The sequence below is a fragment of the Asparagus officinalis genome, chromosome 4 (genome assembly GCF_001876935.1).
Source record: "Asparagus officinalis chromosome 4, Aspof.V1, whole genome shotgun sequence".
In the NCBI taxonomy this organism is placed as follows: Eukaryota; Viridiplantae; Streptophyta; class Magnoliopsida; order Asparagales; family Asparagaceae; genus Asparagus; species Asparagus officinalis.
The window spans coordinates 22995-45945 of record NC_033797.1 but is presented as its reverse complement, the minus strand read 5'-3'; the positions used below and the strand labels follow the sequence as shown (position 1 = coordinate 45945).

General features: G+C 38.3%; 2 protein-coding genes across 3 annotated transcripts; one reads left to right on the top strand and one right to left on the bottom strand.

The window, feature by feature from the left end:
* Positions 4094-19187, bottom strand: LOC109836265 (cysteine synthase-like). The gene is made up of 11 exons (XM_020404126.1): positions 19076-19187; positions 16665-16725; positions 16469-16578; positions 16317-16374; positions 14114-14377; positions 13898-14035; positions 13694-13745; positions 6767-6846; positions 5511-5570; positions 5288-5368; positions 4094-4300 (listed from the first exon to the last, which is right to left on the bottom strand). The coding sequence occupies exons 2-11, from the start codon at positions 16710-16712 to the stop codon at positions 4208-4210; spliced, it is 984 nt and encodes a 327-aa protein (XP_020259715.1). The 5' UTR covers positions 16713-16725; positions 19076-19187; the 3' UTR covers positions 4094-4207.
* On the top strand, positions 19351-22219 carry LOC109836266 (photosystem II D1 precursor processing protein PSB27-H2, chloroplastic). Of its 2 annotated transcripts, none has more exons than XM_020404127.1 (4): positions 19351-19459; positions 19660-19770; positions 19995-20419; positions 21878-22219. In XM_020404127.1, the coding sequence occupies exons 2-4, from the start codon at positions 19674-19676 to the stop codon at positions 22013-22015; spliced, it is 660 nt and encodes a 219-aa protein (XP_020259716.1). In that variant the 5' UTR covers positions 19351-19459; positions 19660-19673; the 3' UTR covers positions 22016-22219. The 2 variants fall into 2 exon arrangements, with proteins under 2 accessions (XP_020259716.1, XP_020259717.1); XM_020404128.1 differs by lacking the exon at positions 19351-19459 and adding an exon at positions 19471-19567.

The window sequence follows — 22951 nt, the reverse complement described above, 5'->3', positions numbered from 1 at the left end:
CCGAACGCCACTTGAGAAGCAGGGCAATGCATCAAATCAACAGAGGACGCCCAAGTAGTACTCTTTCAAGGAGGAACATGTGGATACCCTATTCTAGCTACTTCGGAAGAATAACAAGCTGAAACTTCCTTAAGTGAAGAAACCTGAAGAAGCAGGGAAAGTAGATGATCCTAACTACTACCGGTATCATAGAATGCTAGGACATCCAATGAGGAGATGTTAAATCTTCAAGGATATTCTGCAACACATGGTCGATGCTAATCTATTCAAGCTGAAACCAGAACAGAAGACCGTGTCCACCAATTTGATATCGGTCCAGTTCGAAGATTTTCCTCTTGTAGCAGTAGCGGACGGTGTTATCCCTATCCCTAAGGGAGAAATACACATGAAGAATGCTGACCTGCATGGTCAGAAGGATAAAGATTTGGTACCCCTCACTACTCCAAAAGGAGAAATCATGTGGGTCCATCTTGACTTAATTAAAGACCAGCAGTAGACAAGTGCATCAACGAAGAAGAAGAGAGGCAAGGAAAAGTAATCCAATATGATTAGCCCCTCTATAAATGAGGATGACGATCATCTCATACCTCTTACGGACTTGGAAGAAGAGATGATTGTTCTTGCAGCAGATCAAAGAGATAACCCTGACACCTGATCAGAGAAAACATATTTAAAAACTATAGCCAACATGCTCAAGGAGCAGAAGAACAAGCCCAGGAGGCTAGGGGTTCTGCACTTAAGAAGACAACCGATAAAGAGAAACAGAAAGAGCTTCGCTTCAGCCAGAACTTTCTTCAATAGGAGACTGCAGGATCGAACACTCCTTTCTGATTCAACGTCATGGCTCAATTGACTAACATCCCTACGATGATCACCTTGTACGAGCTCCTGCAATTGTCCAAGACCACAATAGAAGCTCTAATTGAAGCTCACGTAATCTGATTGTCTAATTGCGGCCTGCTGATTTGATAGTGGAGTTTTTTTTGGTGTTTGGTGTTGTGGATGCACATCGGATGGTCCAGATAGTTTTACCGATAGATTGTTGAATCACATGTTGATTTTAGTGATCCAGAAATTGATTCCTAAGTTTTAGAGTGCTCTAAACTCGATGAGAGGGTTTGATTTTATAGATTTTGCTCAAATTGGTCAGAAAGTACTGAAAAGTTCTAATGGTGATGACGAGACAGATTTGATGGCAGATAGGGCAAACGAGTATGCGACAGATGAGACTGACGTAGAGAATCAGATATGATTCTAGCAGTAGAGTTGTCATCATATAGTTATTCAGAGTCATCGCGGGAGCAGTAGGTGGTTGGTGTGTAGACTCGAGGAAGACAGTGCCAGATTAGGTGGAGCTTGCAAGCATGCACGACTGAGTGACATACATGCTGATGGATGTATGTAGGAAAAATTGCAATGAAAAGAATAAAGAAAATTGATTTATATTTCTTTGATTCCGATTACAACTTGATTACAAAAGAGAAGAGAACGATTTTGATTCTCTCCTTTGTTTAAAACTGGGTTCTTCTCGGTAGCGATGGAATGCCTCCTTCGATTGCTCCCGTTGAATTTGCTCTCCGTTGACGATCCGACCGTCTCTTATCTCGTGGGAATGATGAACTTCAGTGGAAAGTTTTATATTTAACTCTGAATGAGTTTAAGAACTCTGAACGAGTTAGAACTCTGTGAATAGAGTTGTTAGAACCGAAAATTCGGTTAATGATCAAGCCGTTATTCTGTTGTTGAAGAATCCTCTCAGATTTGATCTTCTGAGTTGATTCAAAAATCCTATCTCCAAGGATTTCGCTGCTGCTGTTGAATCACCAAAACCTGAGTGGTTGAGATCTTCCAAATCCGATCTTCGCTAGCTCTTCTGTTTTAGAACTGAAAATCTCCAACCTGTACGGTTTAGATCTTTTAGAATCCAGCCTGTGTGGTTCAGATGCCAAAAAAAAGATCCAACCCGCCGCCAGCCTCCTGTGGTCGATCTGAGCCAAGAAAATCCAACCTTTTACTCAGTTGAGTTTGTTGAGTTTTTATAGGGGGATAGGAGGTTGTAACTGACCCCTATATCCGCTCCTACGTGGGCGAAAATCCCTCAGAACGTGGGATAAACGGTTCTGAAACCATTCGACTCATGTTTGAACGAGTCAAACGCCCAATCTGGCGTTTAGCACCCAACTTCGCCTCTTAGAATTGAGACGCGAGGTTGGGTGTTAGCTGAACGTCATTGAACGCGAGGGTCGCTCGCGTTTTGGCTTGTTGTCTGCTTAGAAACGCGGGGGTCGGCGTTGGTTGAACCCCTACGAACGCGAGGGTCACTCACGTTTGGCTTGCTGCTTTGAGACGCGAGGGTCGGCGTTGGTTGAACCCCTACGAACGCGAGGGTCACTCACGTTTGGCCTGTGGCTTGGAAACGCGGGGGTTGCCTGCATTTCCAGAGTTGTAACGCGGGGATGACATCCGCGTTTCAGAAGAAGCTTTTTGACTTGCAACTTCTTCTGTGAAGCGTTGCGAGGACCGTTGTTCAGTAATCCTGGCTTTAGCTGTTGTGGGGTGTGAAAGTCGGCAGATTGTAACTTTCACCGTAGATTGTGAAGACTGCTGAATAGAGTTTTCATCAGTTGTCGGAAGTGTCGTTGAATTGTAACTCTTCTCGATCTTATGTGAAAAGTCCTCTATTTGCCGCTTTCGATTGTCGACGCGAAAGCTATTTGATTGTAGCTTTCGTTATAGGAACTTGACGGGAATCAACATCCATAGTGTCTTTAGATGGATATTTGCCCACAGCTCTCTACCAAGCAACTCACCAACTTTCGATTGTCGGCGCGAAAGCTATTTGATTGTAGCTTTCGTTGTAGGAACTTGACGGGAATCAACATTCATAGTGTCTTTAGATGGATATTTGCCCACAGCTCTCTACCAAGCAACTCACCAACTAAGTCCAACCTTTCATTTCTAAAATCATTACACTGCTCATCAGCATCTCCAATAATTGCTAATATAATATTAGTTGTGCTGTTGTCGCAGCCATCAAGATCAATCATCTCAGAAATGAGGTCGTGTTTGTGGCGATTGTGGAGTTGCGGATGCAGTGATTAGAAAGTCGTCTGATTGTGACTTCCCTTGTCGGAGCTTGATAGGGGTCAGCTATTCATTGTGATTTTTAGACAGCCTACAATGGAGATGGTGACATTGGACTTAAAGACGATGAGCACTCATATTCGATCCAAGCCAAGTGATGGAAGAGATAAATGCATCTAGTGTGGAGTAGGAGAGGTGCACTGATATGATTCGAGACGAGCGATGCAAGTGGAGTACGAGGACAGCAAGTGGGGGAGGCTATCAGGTTCAAGTTTGGAGGAGAAGTATGATTGATTTACTTCTAATGTTAGAGGTGACAGATCTCTTGGTGCTCACAAGAGAGGTGAAGGTGCCACAACGAGACAAATAAAAATGAGGGTCATAGGAGCATCCAGTTAGAGTGCAGGTGTTCTAATTAGGAGTACATGTGCTTCGATTTAAAGTGCGAAAGAAATAAAAGACTCTAGCAGGAGAGACAAAGTTTCAAGACAGCGATGATATATTTTCAAGGGAGTTTGAAAATCAAATTCAATGTGAAAATTGTTAAAATTGTATTTTTGATTCTTTCTATAACTTCATGAGAATTAGATAGGGTTAAAGATCACGATTAAAAGATTGAGTCTCATCATGGTTAGGCGTTTAAATCTTATTCTAATTAAGAAGTTAGACTAGAGATAGAGTTTTAATTTTCCTATATATATTCTTCTTTTGTTGAAGGAAAAACTAAATAGAAAGGAGAGAGATAATATTCTTATAATCAAACCTTTAGAGGGTGTAACTGAATTCAAGGGTATTGTAAGAGAATATTTGTCAGTCTTTGTCAGTACAAAAGATTGTAATTTGAAGATGATAGTAGATTGGTTTTGATCCCATGGTTTTTTTTTCTGTTGAGGGTTTTCCGCGTTAAATCTCGTGTGATTCTATTTGTTGCGTTTTGATGATTTTCAGGTAACGATGATTTTCAGGGTTTTTACGAGATCTAAAAATCACAACAATAAGAGGATTCTGCTGAAGGAATGCCATAAAGAAAATCCTTTTTATTTTCACAGCTCCAGACACCATGCTCTCAGTCTTCCTTTTTATTTATTTGTTTTTTTAACATCCAGTTGTAAACATATTCTGCTTAGGGCTCAAATACCATGCTCTCAGCTTCCTTCTTTATCGACTGGAATAGCACTGAGGAAAGATATCGCTCTCCAAAGCTGGGGAAAACAACCTGCAACCAGAGCAAGGAATGAAAAATATTATCTAAATATTCTACACAGTTAAATGTAAATACATAAACAGTTCATTGCTAAATCTATTTAAACGATTAGACATAAAATTTACTTTACACCTTGAAGAAACCCACTCACAGCATTCTGGAGATGGGAGTGGATTTTTAATACAAAAATACTGTCCTTGTCAAAGTTAAAACTTCCTAAATAGAAGTGTTGCTTTCTCAAGCATATGTAGGAGAGAAGGTTAGGCGTTAATCCTGCACCCCCATAGTATCCTCGTTTCGAACTTGCTACCCATGTAGTTGCAGTGTAAAAGAAAGACCCTTGGGGGGGATTTTGGCAGATATTTTACTCAGTAATTTCACCCAGGGTTAATATCTCCCAAAATTCCACCCAGGGTAATAAAGTCAAAAAAAAATGTCCATCTACCAAAATGAAAATACAGGGGTCGGGTATTAAGTCGAAAATACTGATATCGCAGGAGGCCTGTGTGCATGTAGCCCTTTTCTTAATGGCTTACTTTGACTTTGGTAATCCAAAGTTTACCCTTTTTTTATTTTGATACACCAAAGTTTTTTCTGACACATTGATACCAAAGCTTCAATCCCATTTCATGTCCAGATTTTGTTGCATTTTCTGTTTAAAAAGTATTGATAAATATGTAAGGGGGAATTATTTTTCATGAGAGAGATATAATTGACCTAAATGTATCACGTTTTAAGCATGATACAGTTTTCATAGAAAAATGCTACGGAAAGTAAGAAGTATCAGAGTGAAATGGTATTGAAACATTGGGGGTATCAAATTGTCAAAAAAAAAAAGCTTTGGGGTATCGAAGTGTCAAAAAAGATTTGGGGTATCGAAGTTAAACAGGGTAAACTTTAGGGAAGCATAATTGAAATAAGCCTGTTTTAGATGGTGGACTTTTATTCTGAAGTTTCACGACGAAACAACATATAGGCAGAAATTAGCTGGTAATTTACCACAATGAGTTTCCCTTCATTCTCTGGACGCTGTGCAATTCTAATGGCAGCAACAGCAGCAGCTCCAGATGATATTCCAACCTGCAATAAACACCAAAGATAAGAAGAAGCAGACAGGATGAATTATCTAAATCATTGCTACACGAAAATTTGTGCATAAACTGCATGGTCAGAAATAGAAGGTAGATTTCTAAATAACGGGTATTTCTGAAAAAGGACTCACCAGCAACCCTTCTTTCAGGGCAAGAAGCTTTGCCATTTCAATAGCGTCATCACTTGAAACCTGACAAAACATACCATGAAACAAACAGTGAGTTGCTTTGTGAAACATGGCAGATAAAATGGCAATTACGTGAATTCCTGATGAAAATATTACCTAATCTGTTTAGGTAACATTCTTCATCTGGATCACCAAATCTTGTTATCCAGAAAGTAAAAGAAAAGAACTATTGACTTAAATGGTTTCTTTAGCTGTATTTAGTCTTAGTATTAGCCTTCTCTTGATAGACTCAATTGCAGGGTCCGAGATTTAGACTGGCTTTAAAGTTAAGACGTTCAAACTTTGATTGCTTAACACACTCAAATCATGATTATGTTCTTAAATTAAATTGGTCAGTTTTCTATCTTTCTTTCTTTTTTCTTTTTTCTGAAAGATGGAAGATTATATTATTTTACCCCTTAATTTTATCTCCTTAAATGCTTGTGAATGTATCTTTCTCCCAACATGCACGTAATTATTAAATGCAGGATCCCAAATACCGATTCAGTTAGGCTTACCCTCTCCTCCTTCCTGCTTGCTATTCAGAATTTTTACCACCATTCCACAAAACAAATCACACCGCAAACCTAAAAACACTGGTTTTAAACTTGTATTTACCCCTTGAATATTCATGTGTAAGATATGCGAATAAGGGTGAATCATGTATGCACCAACTCCAGTTTCATAATCATACATTAATCGCTTTTACATTACCCATTATAAGCAGCACTTATGTGGTGAACAGTTGACAAATTAATGTTTTGTGCAAAACTCATGGATAGGCTACCGTGTGGTGTTAGATCAGTGAAAATGCTAGAATCCTGATATTTTCATCAGGACTTGTTCCCTCTGATAAGAAGCTTAAAACACTTTTTCTCAATGGATAGAAAGATAACAAAATATAAGTGTATTGTATTGAGATAACACCCATCTTGCACATGTCTAGAACTACATAACTCACAGATGCATGCAACTATGCACTGGCCATCAATTGATCCAGAAATTCGTAAAGATAAATCTAAATGCATTGGCTGAGGTGCTTCTAGTCAACATTAATGAAATATTTTGCACAGGCAGGTTAACCCAGAAGTTCGCATTTTAAAGGTCTTGCAAATGTGAGTTAATTTAATCATTCACCATATGTTGCATCCATAACATCAAAGTTTGTTCAGGTCATCCCAACATCATAGATTAGTTATGCTACCAATGTCTATGCTCACCTGAACTACTTCATCAATTAGATTAACATCCAAAACTCCAGGAATAAAACCAGCTCCTATTCCTTGGATCTTATGTGGGCCTGCAATAATCAAAAAGTAAACATCTTGTCAAATTGCTGACATGTGAGAAATTCTTCTCCAGGAAAGAACCAAAATTTCAAGAAACATCTATTTGTAACTATTTACAAAATTTAAAAAAATGCACAGGGAATAGAACTATAAAAGACAACAAACATGCTACAAATACAATATAAAAATGCTGACCAAAAGAAATAAAAATAAAAAATAAAAAAACATATACATCATGCAAAGAACAATTTGAAATTGCAATAAATACATATGAGACGACAATTCTGAAAGCAACTGTATTGAGATAGAATTATCAACAGTTATACATGAAAAAATATAGCAACCTGGAGCATTAATTTAAATCATCTTCAATAGCAAGAACAACAAGCTACAAATGACATGCTGGAGGAACTTCTCTATCAACAGAAAATGACATAATGCTGAAAATTTTTGATATTAATATATCCCAGAGGAATGCATTAAATTGATACGGTAAAGCACATATCCGAGTTGTACCTTAAGCGGTGCTCTGCAACAAAAATCCAGATCAAGAATGTAGTACTTGAGATAAAATAAAGGGTTAATTGTGAATAGACCTTGTAGTTCTATTTAACGGATAGGCTCCCTGAGTGAAAAGCTTTTTACTCGTAAGATCATCAAAAAGGTTTTGAGGAGAACAAACCCTCTATAGTTCTATTGGTGAGGATAGATCCCCAATTGCTTCTTGTTCTTGTTCTTTTTTTCCCTGAACTTTCAAAAAAGTCTAAAAAGTTCACTCGCTAAGGGGGCATGTTCGCACATAGGGCAGTACTACAAGGGCTCCAATCGCACAAAAGTGGGTGATACTAGGGGGCTATTAGCAATTAACCTTAGAATAAATTACTCCTAATCAGAATCGTATAATATGAAACTTTTCTTAGGTTAAAATTGGTCTGCCTATACATTTTGACATGAAAAAAAATAACTTATTTGCCCCTTAATGTCCAATAGTTTCTTTTCTATTTAACAGAATAAGCAGTTGCTTTACATGACAAGGAAACTCAAGTATAAATTTATATATTAAACGCATGTCTCAACTCCATAAGAGTTGATCTGGACTATTATTAATAGTATCCAACATGCAGATCTTATCAACCCATTTTAGAATTAGGAGTCCAAAAATAAAAATCCAAACCGGTAGATGTGACCTACTATACATGAACTATCTAGAAATAAAATTTTAAAGGATTTCAACATCATCAACCCATGCATTAATGTCATCAAAATCAACATTTTGGTATTTTAATAAAGTTGCTTAATTTTTCGCCACGTGATACATGATAGAAAACGGACAAATTTTCAAAACCACTCTATTTGAACATTTAATCCCAAAAAACAGCCTGTTTTTAACTTATTTGTAAAAACCGACCTGGTTTCAGCCTTGGCGATGAAACCAGGTCGGTTTTTGTGAAAAAGCTTCTGAAACTTCACGGGAGTTGAACTCCCGTGAAGTTTAGCAGCTTTACTAAACTTCACGAAAGTTCAACTCCCGTAAAGTTTCATAGTTTAAATTTTTTTTTTGAACTATGAAACTTCACGGGAGTTGAACTCCCGTGAAGTTTAGCAGATTTACTAAACTTCATGGGAGTTGAACTCCCGTGAAGTTTCAAAATTTTTTTTCAAAAACTGACATGGTTTCAGCGCCAGGGCTGAAACCAGGTCGGTTTTTGAAAATAAGTTCAAAGCAGGTCTTTTTTTGGGATAAAATGTGGAAATAGGTTGGTTTTGAAAATTTGTCCGATAGAAAACACATCAAAATCCTTTGAAAGTTTCGTTCATAAGTAATTCATGTGTAGTAGATCACGTGTTGGTAATATTAATAGTAGCCTAGCTCGACTCCAAAATAATATAAATATTGGTTTCATATTGCCATGTCAAACGCCTCATGCTTCAAAAATTGAAATTCTTTTATGTCCACAAGTTAACAACAGAAAAATCGCAAAATACAAGCAATCTGATCAGATCCCATATGCTCATTTAACAGGATAAGTAGTTCCCTTACATAAAAATGAAACTCAAAAGATAGATTTATATAAATATTAATTGCATGTCTTAGAAAAATGATGTTGGTTCTACATCCAGCGATATACCATGCCAAACACCCCATATCTGTCTCGTCACATGATACTCTTTTTGTTTGGATAAGTTAACAACAGAAAATTGCAAAATATAAGCAATCCTATCAAATGCCATATGCTCATTTTCATCTATTATATGAAAAACCATATTTCAAGCTTGAACTGCTAGGAACAGTTACGTAAGGATATAATTCTATGATATAAATATGACAATCAAATATTAGGACTAGCGTTTTGAGAGAAAAAACTCTATGATGGCGACTTTCATTTTTAGAACACACTATCTTTCAGAACTGTATGAAACAAAAGGTGTGAAAATAACAAAACAACATAACGGCTGTAGATGATAAAGCAGACACAGCTGCATATCAAAATTGAACGACCAAACTTTTTCAAGTTATAGGAGAAGCATGAATATGTACTAGGGTCAAGCAACACTTGCTTATATGATGCAGGTGTATCTTCTTTGCCTCGGGAGCTTAGCGATCTTTATGAGAGCTTGAGGATAGATGATTCTTATAGCAGCTTGGGAATAGCAACGCAGGTCAGTACAACTGGCAAAACGCAGATTGGAAAACACAGAAAAGACATCTTATTGGTCGATTGATGACTTGCGTCGGTAAACCGATGATGATCCCGGAGCTCGGGATGAGTTTCTGCTCTGTCGACTGATAAGAGGATCGATCGACCGATAAGAACCCTGAGTTGTGGAAGACTTTCTGCTCGGTCGACTGCTAAGAGGAACAGTCGACCGACAAAGTCGTACATGTCGTGCACGTTCGCGATCAGTCATCCGACAAGTTAGATCGGTCGACTGATAGCGGGTCTGGTCTGAAGTTACTACCTAGCCGGTTTGGGTTTTAGGGTTTGTATTTAAACAAAACTCTATTGAGAACGGGGGAGTTTTAGATAATAGAGAGGTTCTTTATTCTAGAGAGATTGTGAGGAAGAGATTTGTAATCTATTGTTCTTCATAATCTAAAGAAAGTATTTTTTGTCATATTGAACTGTTCCTGTGTTTTGCTATTTTCTTTATAAAAATATCTTTGATAATTCTGCGATCAAAGGCGCTCGCATGACGACTCGTATCAAGTTGGTATAAGAACAATCAGATCCTGTGAAAGGCGTATCCTGTGTTTGGTCCTTACTCAATCGCAATACAAGAAGCTAGATGAGAATCTTGTTTCTTTGAAAAAAGTCCAAAAATCAAGAAAGAAGAAGATGGCGGATAGCGGAAATTCATCAAGACTTGATGCGGTGCAGAAACAAATCGAGACAATTAGTTCGACTCCCACAAAGATCGTCGATCTCATCCAAGGAGGCGACAAGAAGGGGGAATCTATGACGGGGCCAAAGACGCAACCTACAAAATCCGACGGCGACAGCGAGGAAGCGGACTCTAAAGAGGAGGTCGAAGCCGTCAAGACTATTCCACATCAAGGAGGCAATGGTTCTTTTCAGAATTTGAAGATTGACTTTAGAGTGAAGATTCATGTTTATGATGAGAGTATCGACGTTCGAGTGGTTGGTGATGCCGTTCGGGTTGTGCAACGCTCCGACGACCTTTATGAGGCTGATGAATGATTTGCTACGACCTTTTATAGAGGATTTTGTGATAGTTTACCTTGATGACATCTTAGTGTACAGCAGAACGTGGGAGGAGCATCTTGTTCATGTCGAGAAGGTGTTTGAAGTACCGCGGGACGGCTAGCTGAAGCTCAATGAAAAAAAGTGCGAGTTTGGGATAGACAAGTTCGTGTATTTCGGCTTTATCGTGGGGAAGGATCACGGAGGATAGATCCAAGCAAGGTTGCGGTTATCACGAAATAGCTGATGCCAAAAACAGTAACGGATGTGAGAAGCTTCATGGGAGCTTGCCAATATTTACGCAAGCTTATTCAACACTTTTCTAATTATGCGGCACTGCTACATGGTCTTACTAAGGCGAAGGTTTAGTTCGAGTGGGGTCGGGCTCATAAGGAGGCTTTTCAGTTACTGAAGAAGATCTCGGAGGCACCGGTGTTGACGTTACCTAATTTACAGAGAACCTTTGAGGTAGAGACCGACGCTTCTAGCTATGCTATGGGCACCGTGTTGACGCAAGATGGGAAGCCGGTGGAGTACCATTCTGAGATGTTTACGGGTGTTAATCAAAACTATCCAACTTACGATAAGGAGTTTTATGCACTCTACCAGGCGATCAAACATTGGAGGGTGTACCTGTTGGGTAAGGAGGTGGTTGTGCACTCGGATCACAAATCATTAGAATTTCTACATGCCCAGACGAAGCTACAACAGGCACGGCACATGAAGTGGATGTCCTATTTGATGGCGTTCAACATCATCATTAGGTACAAGAAGGGAACGACTAACAAGTTGGCCGATATGCTATCTCGACCGTCAGTTAGAGCTTTGTTGGTGGCGACGCGTATTCAGTCATTGGCTTCTTTGGAGTATGTACAGATGTACACATCCATCAAAAACTTCGCCAGTGTGTTCGAGTAGGTGAAAGCAGGTCGGAAGGGGGAGTATGAGCTCGGAGCAGATGATTTGTTGTATTGTGGGACATTACTTTGCATTCCGAAGGATGACAAACGGTTGTAGTGGATTAGAGAGGCATATACATCGCGTGTGCAATGTTATTTTAGGATTCAAAAGACGCTTCTCAATTTTCGATGCCATGTCTTTTGACCAAAGATGTTAGAGGATGTTACCAAGTATGTTGGAGGGTGTAAGCTATGTTGCACATCAAAAACTTCTAACAAAAAACGGGAATTGTATCTACTGTTGCCAGTGCCTTTTAGACCGTGGGAGAGTATCTCTATAGATTTCCTAAGAGGGTTGCCAACGACCAAGCACGGACATGATTATTTGTTTATTGTGGTGATCTTGATTCCTTGTAAGAAGGCAGTGACGGGAGCGGGTGCAGTGCAGTTATTCTTTAAGCATGTGTGAAAGCACTTTGGTTTGCCGAGTTCGATTATTTCGAATCGGGATAGCAGGTTTTTTAGGCACTTTTGGGATTCTTTGTGGAGTTAAATGGACACCAGATTGAAAACGGACACGACCTTTTATCCACAGACAGATGGACAAACGGAAGTAGTTAATCGGACTATGGTTCACATGTTACGTGGTATAATTCCAGGCATCCCAAGACGGGATGAGAGCTTACCATATCTTCAATTTGCTTTCAACAGGGCTAGTCACGGATCTTCGGGAAAGTCATAATTTGAGACTTGTTACGGATTCTTACCTCCAAGTTCGTTCGATTTAGTATTTTCTAGTGATGCTACGTCCGACAGCATAGAAGGGAGCGAAAGACAAAAGGCTCAGCGATTTCTGGAGAAGATTGCACATATTCACGTCGCAGTTAAAACACAGTTGAAGAAGTCACAAGCGAAGTACAAGGTGAAACATGATCAACATCGGGTTCCTTGTAACTTTGACAAAGGTGATATAGTATGGTTGAAGTTAGGTAAGGAGCGGCTAAAGAGAGAAGGAAAGAAATTGAAGCTTTTACGATATGGTCCGTTTTAAATTATTGATCGGATCAGTGACAACGCCTTCAATCTGGATTTACCATCTTACTTAGGCATGTATTCGGTAATCAATGCTGAGTATTTAAAGTTGTTTGAGCCTCTATTATTGGACAATGAGGGTGACGATAAAATAATCTTGCCTTATGTTGAAGACTTGTGGTTTGACAGAGAGGAGCCACTGAAAGAGGATTGCATATTGGAGCGGAAGATGACTACGACTAGACGGGGGACGAAGGAGTCGTTTCTGGTTGGACGTCAAGGTCAGGTTCCTAGTAAGGCCAAGTGGTTCAACAAAGGAAGAGCTCGAGAATTTCTTCAGTTAAAGTTCTAACTTGAATGAGACTTTAAGTTCCTAAAGGGGAGAGCCGTGATACATATGAATCTTTTTTGTCTCGGGAGATTAATGATCCTCATGAGAGCTTGAGGATAGATGATTCTCATGATAGCTTGAGAATAGAAGCGCAAGTCAGTACAACTGACGAAATGCAGATTTGAAAACACAAAAAAAACCTCTTATCGGTCGACTGATGACTTGCGTCGGTCGACCGTTGACTTGCGTCGGTTAACCGATAAAGTCGTGCATGTTCGCGATCAGTCGACCAACGGGTTAGATCGGTCGACTGATAGCGGGTCTGGGCTGAAGTTAATTCCTAGCCGGATTGGGTTTTAGGGTTTGTATTTAAACAAAACCCTATTGAGAACGGGGGAGTTTTAGAGAATAGAGATGTTTTTTATTCCAGAGAGATTGAGAGAAAGAGATTTGTAATATATTGTTCTTCATAATCTAGAGAAGATATTTTTCTTCGCCATATTGAATTGTTCTTGTCTTTTGCTATTTTCTTCATAAAGACATCTTTGATAATTCCGCGATCAAAGGTGCTCGCACGGCGACTCGTATCATTATATGAGTCAGACTATAACAAGTTCCTCATAATTTTTATTTTCAACCTTGATGACATTTAACTACACAGGAAGATCTAGCAGGCATCATATAGATATTGACCAACTTTTGACTTAGCAGATGTCATGTCAAAGCTATGGATATATGAATTGGCATACAAATACAAAAATTATGGGTCTCCAAACATCAGGCAGACAGGCCGACCTATGTTATTGAATAGATTGATAAGATGAACAAAAATTAGTGATGTATTCTTAAGAAATTTTAGAAAAAGGATCCCAAGAACCCAGGAGCAACATACCTGGCTTTCCTCCTGATAAAACAGCACTTTCTGATGGTTCCACACCATAAAGCTTAAACAAAGAAACGGACAACATAAGGATATTAGAACAGCATAAATATCACACAAAAAAACATAGCAAGTACACGACCAACCATTTGAAGGTCAGATGTCGCGGAAAGGAGCTAACTAACAATATTATTATATAGTCTTAATTGCACTAACCTTGACATCAGGATTTTTCTCTTTAAGATATTTCCCTGTTCCGGTTATTGTACCCCCAGTTCCAATGCCAGATACAAAGCCATCAATTTTCCCATCAGTTGCACTCCATATCTCAGGCCCAGTTGTCTCATAATGAATCTATAAGCAAATCATGAGATTCAAATATATCCTTCGTGATAGACAGAGAAATTCTAGAGAGTGATCACATATAAGTACCTTTGGATTGGAAGGGTTTTCAAATTGTTGGAGAATATATGAATTGGGTGTCTTTGCAGCCAACTCTTCAGCCTTCTGAACAGCTCCTTTCATTCCCAAAACCGGATCAGTTAGAACCAACTCAGCACCAAAAGCTTTAAGAATGATCCTTCTCTCGAGACTCATGGACGCTGGCATTGTTAGGACAAGCTTATAACCCTTCGCTGCTGCTATGAAAGCCAACCCTATGCCAGTATTACCACTGGTAGGCTCAATCAGGACACTCTTTAAAACAATAAAACAAGCACAAAAAGGGAAGGTATCAGTTAAATATGTCGATAAGGTTCCAATATCTACATCTGTCATATATAACTATTATATCTATGAAGACTTACTAGACTATCTGAAACTAGGCTATAATACAAATATGATTAGCACTTCAGTCAAAACCTATTACATGAGGAACCATGAAGCCACAGCCCTAAACGTAATCTAATCAGCCAAGATATATTTGCTTGATGTTCATTATGGCTAGAAATATTACCATAGTGCTTGTTTTACTAGGCTATTATATTTACAGATTAGGTTCCTACTCCTTCAACTCCTATAAAAACGAAAGTTAAGAACAAAATAAAAAGACTAGAGATCGATTGTGAACAATGTTAAATCCAAACTACCAAGGAAATGATTAGTTCATATCTTTATTATTATTATGAGATAGCATTTTCAGCCAGCTGTCTGACAAAGGGCAGTTGGCTGCTCGTAATAAATTTAAATTTAAAATTTTTTAAAATATATTTCTTGATCTCTTCCACCAATATTCCTTTACCTCCAAATATTAGATCTCTTAATAATAACTTTTGAGATCATCAAGATTAAAAATAACAAGTTTTAACCATATACTACTACCTAGATCAGCATGCAAAAATAACAAGTTTTGAGATCATCAAGATTAAAAATAGCAAGTTTCAACCATGATTGAGACTGGTAAGTGTATCAACTAACAATCTTATTTGAAACTGGAAAGAAACATAGTAAAGCTCAGTCTGATACATGCAATCAATTAAAAGGATTGAGGAATAGTTTGTCTAGGAATCATATATAGAAATTCAGGAAAATGCAGAAGAGCCTACAAATCATGAAAGCGTTCTACAAACCTTAGATCATCACCATCATCACCTAAGATTTTTCCCACTAAAATAGGATTAATTATGAAGTAGACAAGCTCAATAGATGACCTAAATTTACAAGCAGTAACTACGAACCTGGAGTCACCCCAATATAGATCAGTGAGTTCTTAGCCTGTGTAACTAAGAAGGTGTTTGGAAGGGCGTATTAACTGAAGCTTATAACCTATGGTAGCTTTCGGAGGATTTTGACTTTTATGATAAAAATTCTACAAAAATTATATCAGTAGAAAAGTCAGTTTGGCCAAACATAGCTTATTTAGGCAAGACTTATAAGATAGTTTTTCAAAAGCTGGGGAACCCAAAATTTTTAAATAGGATTTATATAAGCTAGTTTATTTGAGATGTCTTCAAACATGTAGATATCAAAAGGCTAGCTTAAAAGCTACTTTGATGAAAAAATAAGCTCCCCCAAACACCCTTTAACTATGAGCAACAGAGGGTCATGCCTTATGCTTTGATAGGCACTTGGCTGATTGGTAAGTATATCTCATCGTTCTTGCAGTTTAACCTCTCAATAGCAACCCTCCAAAATCGTATGGACTGTGAAGTAGGCAGCTAAGATGAATGGTTTGCTCATAAAATTAGCCAAAAAATTTAATGTACTCACTTCCCCAAAATCTGAAAACTTTTCAGAAATAAAACATACAACTTATCACAGGTTTTAGAAATTTGTACTCATAGGTTGCAAGGTGTTAGAAAACAAGGCATTAAAAAAATATGGCTTTTCAAATTGCTTCTGAAGTATTTGAATAAATCTGCATATGCTGAATAGTCAGCTAAGCTGAGGTAAATGATATTCCTTTACAGCTTCAAGATAATGTGAAAGCAGAGAAGAAATATTGTGATGAGGTGTTAAAAATGCAATAATGGGAACTGACATATGAAATTCTAAAAGTGTCCCCTTGATGGTTAGTTCTTCTTCTGTCCAATTTGCAAGCTGTCACTTTAATTGTAAGCCTAATATTTGTCTATTTCCCTCCTTTGTATGAAGAAGGTATTGATTATATGCTAGTGAAAATCCACAAGTTGGTTACCTGCCCAGGAGTGATAAGGCCTTTTTCCTCAGCATCAGTAATCATGCTATATCCAATCCTGCCAGAAAAATTAATTCTACCAACATTAAAAAAAACTATGTTGGTTTAAAAAGATAAGTTTCTTTAGAAAATGTGAGAAAGAAAATTGACACCTGTCCTTAACACTGGAGCAGGGCTCCATCATTTCAAGCTTAGCAGCAATACGGGCCTTGCAGCCACTCACGATATTGTTGAGATACACCAACGGAGTTTTCCCGATCAACTAAGATATTGCAGGAAATACTTAGAGAACTAAAGATTGAACTTGAAGTGGTTAAACAACATTCAGGGAAAAAGAGAAGCTCATACTTCAGTGACGTCCTTAGAAATCTTAATTGTATGACTCACTTCACCCATTTTATCGAACTATCTGCAAGAATCAAAAGTTTAGAACATATTCAGTTCTTCCAAACATATCTACTGGACATGTGCACACCTCGATTGAGAGTTTTAAGTTTTATTCTACTGGAAATAAATTTGAGTAATCAATTTGAGCATAATGCAATTTAAGTGTCATATGCAGTCATAATATATGTAAATTTTAGCCAAAATGGATGATAATGTAAGCTATATGCATGGAATTGTAGGTCTCATTCATCCTTACAAAAAGGAATAGACAATATACATAACAAAAACATCCAGAGGGTAACATTTTATTTCTTAAAAGCCTCTTACAGTTCAATTTCATGATGGTGTCAGGTGGAAGATGAAAAGAATTACTTAGACATGTATTCTAAAACTTATTATATCAAATAGCTACATTGAAGTAATCATACAAGAACTAATCACATGGTGTACCATATAATAGCAGCACAGTTTGTAGATGTTCATATGCACAGTTAAGTAAGAATTCACAGTTTAACACAGAAAAGCTATATTTCTCAATTATCCTTCTATACCGATGACCGTTTTCTGCAAGAAAGAATAAAAGGAAAACAAGTAGACAAAAACCATATCGTGTTTGGATCTGATGTACAATTTGATTCTTTAATATTAATTATCCCTTAAAGGGAGATGCAAATGGTAAAGAATCCATAAATTTCCATCAGTTTTATGGCTCTCATACTATAACGCATACTAATTAGCAAATTACATTGGGAGTAAAGAGTAATGATAACTAAAGCTGGGCAGTAGTTTCCGAAAGACAAAAGACTTTGATACGGAGGCATTTCAAAGCATACTTGGTTCAGTTGGAAATAATAAAATGAAAAACAACTAAGTATGAACATATAGCAAAAAAAAAGGTAACATTATGCCAACCGAATATGTAATTGGATCATAAACAAGTTTTTTTTCAAAGTAAAATACTAGTCATAGGTGGGAAGAAAGTGAAAAAGAATACATAGATGATGAACATCTACTTATGCCAATTCCAGACATAAATAAAGAGACCAAACTCCCTAAAGCTTATCTGGAATATAAAAAGAACAGAGACAATGGTTCAACTTTCAGTAAATGAATAAAAGCATACAAATGAAATGGTAAGTGTTATACTACAGTTTTTGTAATCACGTATGAAGAATCCCTATCAAACATAGGCCAGTGGAGGACTAATGCTGAAGCTGATGGGAACCAAAATAGGCTGTCCCAATAAGACGGCTTTCAAGAGAGTAACAGACACTAAAGTTCAAAAACTCCTCACGAGGGCCAATTTTAGGTACTGTCTAATATTTTTTCAATAATTTTTTGTGTCAAACTACATGATTTTCGAGCAAATGAAAATGAACTATGCAAAACTGAAGCTCAAAATCTGACCAACAATAAGCAGCACTTTAGAATTACCTCATGTTCAACACCATACACTTATATTATTGAAGCTTGAAGATACTATTTTCCTTTGGGGAACTTAAATATGTATGACCATGAATCTGAAATATTAATTGCAGCACAAGAAAACTGGACGGGCACGCGTTTACACTAGATCATAGCAAAAGACACGATACTTAACTAAAATTTGCTCCGCTATGAGGCCAACTCCATATGGGTAACACGACGAAGAAAAGTCGTAATAAAAAAGATCAAATCAAATGCAAAAAGTTTCATAACAACCACATTAATATATGTGAACTGAGAAAAGAGTTTTTTCCCACTAAAATTTCAAGTAGAAGAAAAAAGAAAAACCAGAGGATAGAAAAAGAGGAGATTTTCTTAATAAAGTCAAAACCACACTACTCCGAATACAAATAAATTTCCGACAACTACGAACTCTTTCCAATGACCATCTTCTCCTGTCTAGTAAAAGATGAACATCTCCAATAATATGATTAGGTCACACTATAACAACATGGAACATATAATACCCTTAAAATTACATACGAAAAGGTGGTCATCAATCAGATTAAACCAGCAATTGAACCTTTCCGTCATCAACGTATAATCTAACCCCCAAACAGCCAACCAGCAACTGAATCCCACGCAAACTTCCCACTGCTCTATTATTCAACAAAAAAAAAATATATATATATTTAAACAAGGCGTTGGAGTGGGATCCACAAATCTCCATCCAAAATCATCAAAGAATAGAATAAACCCAGTTTCGGCTAATAAACATCTTAAATTTTCTCAGGTAAAGAAGAAGCCAAATTTAATACTGAACACTGAACTCTATAAACAAGAACAGTAGAAAAGTAACCAGTGTCCGGATCCTCGATCAAACACAAACCAAAGAGATAAAAACAGCAAAATAAATAGATAAATCAATGTAATGAAGAAAGGCTCACCCCCTGAGAGAGAGAGAGAGCAAGGGGGGTGGAGACTTCAACAAAGACGACAGCTTTCTCCCCTGTGGGCAGACTAAATGTATGTAAAGAAGAAGAGCCAATTTCTGGACTATTCTGCAGCAGGTGAGTTGGGGCGTGACAGACTGGATAATTGGATATGCTCTGTCATGATCCGAACCCGACAAATGACGGGTCGGCTTCTGATGCTAATGGGTATGTATGGCCCCCGATTACCCAATAACCCAAATTCTATTCTATCACCGAGCCTTTTTTTTTCCTGTGCGGTGGACGGTCATTAATTATTTGTGGCCAAGGATCCAGCCAGGGCCAGCAACAGCAGCAGCAGCTAGGGATTTCAAAAGACACTACGCCCTCTTCCTCCTGGTTAGCTTCGTCTCTTGCGTTAATCTTAATTAATGTCATCTCTTGCTTCCTCCCCCCCCATCCATCCAGTAATGATTGGGAATGGAAATCCATGCCGCCGGTGCTTGTGTCTGTATTTTGTTTCTGATATTTATTTTGTGCTGATCTTTTGTTCTTCTTTGAGAATGAAATGGCATCGCTTACGTGTGTTATATGTTCAGGATCAGTTGCTAGGATGGTTGCTTCTTCATTCCTGTTGCTGGAGGGTTGCTGCCACTGGTGTGCCTCAGCCCAGATTGTCGTTGGAAGACACCACCGAAGCCTGTCCAAGCGTAAATACTTATGACTTTCAAACCACTCCGCTCCTCCGTTTATCCCTTCAGATATGTATCTCGCATTTTAGTTCTTAGATTTTGGAGCCCGGCCTCCATATAGTTGTTCCCTTTTTCTTCGGTTTGATTTTGATTAGTTTTTTTTTAAGAAATACCTTTTAGCGATCTTTGATGTAACAATTATTCATCCCCTTGTTAACTTACTCTGTTCCCCAACAGAGCAGACAAGCTGCAATTGAGAAAGCCTCTCGTTATTTCGGAGTCTGGTCAGGAGACCTCGTTTAGCAGAAGGCGTGCCGTGTTATTATGCGGTGGAATTTCTCTCGTTTCGGCTCTCACTTCAAGCTGCGTCCCTGTAAAAGCTGCAGCGGAGGAAAAGAGTCGGAGGTCTCAGGGGGCCGAGGAGGGAGAAACTGGAGCCGTTGGTGCTATCAAATCCCTGTTCGATCCGAATGAGAAAACCAAGTCAGGAAAGGTACTGCCCAAGGCTTACTTGAAGGCTGCGAGGGAAGTGGTGAAGACTCTCCGAGAGTCTCTGGAGGAAGATGGCAAGGATGTCGCCAAGTTTAGGAGAAGTGCTGATGCTGCCAAGGAGTCAATTAGAGACTACTTGAATGGGTGGAGAGGACAGCGGGCCATAAGCCAAGAGGTCTTACCTGATCTTTAATTTCCTACCTACATACAACTATCTCACCTGACTTACTTGCATTTACATATGGGCACGGTTCTCATAGACTGAGGTTAGCTGTGGTTATGTGATATTTACAAGTAACGCGAGTTAAAATACGTTCAGTGTGTTTGGTAGATAGACTTAGGTTAGGGAAGGGAAGGAAGGGAAAAAAGTATTGAAGTTCAGAAAAATGGCATAAAACAGTTTTTTAGGTTGTCCGGTCGACCGCGGAGTCACCTAGGTTGACCGGAAACGTGCACGAGGTCCAGGATGATTTCTGGAGGTGAGGCGGTCGACCGCACGGACCCTGTAATCGATTTCTTCTCTGGAGCTGGGTTCGATCCGACTGGCAATACCCTGTAGGAATTTAGTGTTCTGTCGATTGCTGAGCGGTCGATCGCGTCGGTTTTGGCGGTCGACCGCTAATCGGGTTTTGAGTTGGGTTTGGATTTCGGACCCGTTTCGTTATGAGCTGATATATAACCCTAAACTTGATTAATTAGGGTTAAGTAAGGACGATTTGAACAGTCTTTGAGAGATGATTGTTGCATCATTTGTGGGAGGATTTGTGAGAGATCTAGAGAGGTTTGTTTGAGGGTTTTTGGTGAGATTTGAAACCATATTTGTAATTCTCTTTATCTCTAATAATAACCCCCCCTCTTCTTGCCTCGTGGACGTAGGCAACCTGCCGAACCATGTAAATTGGTTTGTCTTGATGTGATTGTGATTTGTGTTTGTGTTTATGGTTGTGATCTTTCTCGTTCTTGTTCGTGCGCTATTTGGCTTTCGAGTTCCGCTGCGCACAACAAAAAGTTCCCCTTCCTTTTCATTACACCGTAATTTAGGGTGTAAGATTTTGGCTCAAATCCCCCCCCCCCCTTCTAAATGGAACTCCCAAACAATGTTAAAATTAGATTTCTCTTCCCCTCCCCCTCTCTATCCTCCATCCAAACAGACCAGTTAGCTTCACACAATGGCATGCGTGCTAAGTAGGTGTTTGTATAATCAATATTTCAGTTCATTTGGTATGGATGACGCCTCAAATTCAAACACGCTTCAAATTAGCTTCATGTAGTTGGATATAATGTAACTTTAACCGCACCTTTTTACCGGAGAATGAACATCATCATCATCATTCACGCTCAAAGTCTTTTACCATAAATGATAATATAAATCCAAGCCAGCTCTCGTGTGTTCTAGATTAGCCAATTATGCAGATGTTTTACTGTTAGGACCACAAATTTTCGTTGGTCAAACTCGTAAAGCTGTGATCATACCAGGAGTATGATGAACCTCTAATGTGCATTTTTTTATCATTAATATTAGCCGCTAGTTGCCCTTATTTCTCAGAAAATAGAGAGAATATACTTCGTTTCTAGACACAGTTTGATTGAATTATGATCTCAAACATCTGTTTCGTCTTATCATTCACTCCAGGAATCATATGTTGCACTGGAGAAAGCAATCAGGTCCCTCGCGAGCTTCTATTCGAAAGCTGGCCCTTTTGCAGCGCTCTCAGAGGAAGTGAAAATGAGCATTCTGGATGACTTGAACACTGCAGAAGCATATCTATAGCTAAACGTGACCCTCAATTGTGTTCTGAATCTTGTTGGCCATTCGATCCTCTTGTTTCGGTTTAGTTTTTACCTCTTTCTTGATGGTTTGCCCCTTTGGTACATCAGTACTCGTTTGTTTTCCCTCATACGAGGGTCATAAGCTGATTAAACTATGTTGAGAACCTTGTGGTTGCATATTTGTTTGCATGTTGTCTTCTGATCATATATTTAACTGCTTAAATTAGCGAATGCAAAGTGGCAAACTCTCTGATTATCATGGAACCTGTGGGACTCAAGGCTAATTACTTTTTGCGCATTTTTTCTTCAACAATGTTTAAAATTAAGTTATATGCAAGACAGTCACAAAATCTACATCACTGCTATCATGTATCTCAAAGGTGTTCAGCTTGACAGCTTGTGAAGTTCATATCAAAGTCCATGTATTTTTATCTGTTTTAAGAAAAGGGAGGGAAAATCCATAGCATAAGTCCATGTATTTTCAACCATTTCAAAAAAAAGGGAAAAAAACACAAAAGAAGTCCATGTATTTTACCCGTCAATATGAACAGTAGACTTTGATTGTTGTCCTGTAATTATAGAAAAAATCATTCTTTTACAAAAGTACATTTTCGAAGTTCTCTAACCTTTTCTAAGAAAATATTTCTTTTGTTATTTGTTTCAGTGGGAAAATTAATTTTCAACTCAATTCACTGTTTGGAAAGAAACAAGATATTGTGATTTAAACATTTTGATGAAGCCTACTTGTTAGATCTACATCATAAAACTTGAGATCTAAAACCATATAGCCATGATTAATTCAAAGAGATTAACAAAATCAAAAGAGAGCGGAAGCTAGATTATCAAAACATTTAAGGAAGTGAACCTACTCAAACATTATCATCTAAGGTTAAAATTACTATTCGGATGTAAAAACATCAACATAATAATAATCCGT

Coding starts and splice junctions, on each gene's coding strand:
- LOC109836265 (XM_020404126.1), bottom strand. CDS start 16,712: ATGGGTGAAGTGAGTCATACAATTAAGATTTCTAAGGACGTCACTGAA. Junction 16,579..16,664: donor TTTCTAAGGACGTCACTGAA/GTATGAGCTTCT, acceptor GCAATATCTTAG/TTGATCGGGAAAACTCCGTT. Junction 5,369..5,510: donor CCCTGAAAGAAGGGTTGCTG/GTGAGTCCTTTT, acceptor TGTTTATTGCAG/GTTGGAATATCATCTGGAGC.
- LOC109836266 (XM_020404127.1), top strand. CDS start 19,674: ATGGTTGCTTCTTCATTCCTGTTGCTGGAGGGTTGCTGCCACTGGTGT. Junction 19,771..19,994: donor CCACCGAAGCCTGTCCAAGC/GTAAATACTTAT, acceptor CCAACAGAGCAG/ACAAGCTGCAATTGAGAAAG. Junction 20,420..21,877: donor AGCGGGCCATAAGCCAAGAG/GTCTTACCTGAT, acceptor CATTCACTCCAG/GAATCATATGTTGCACTGGA.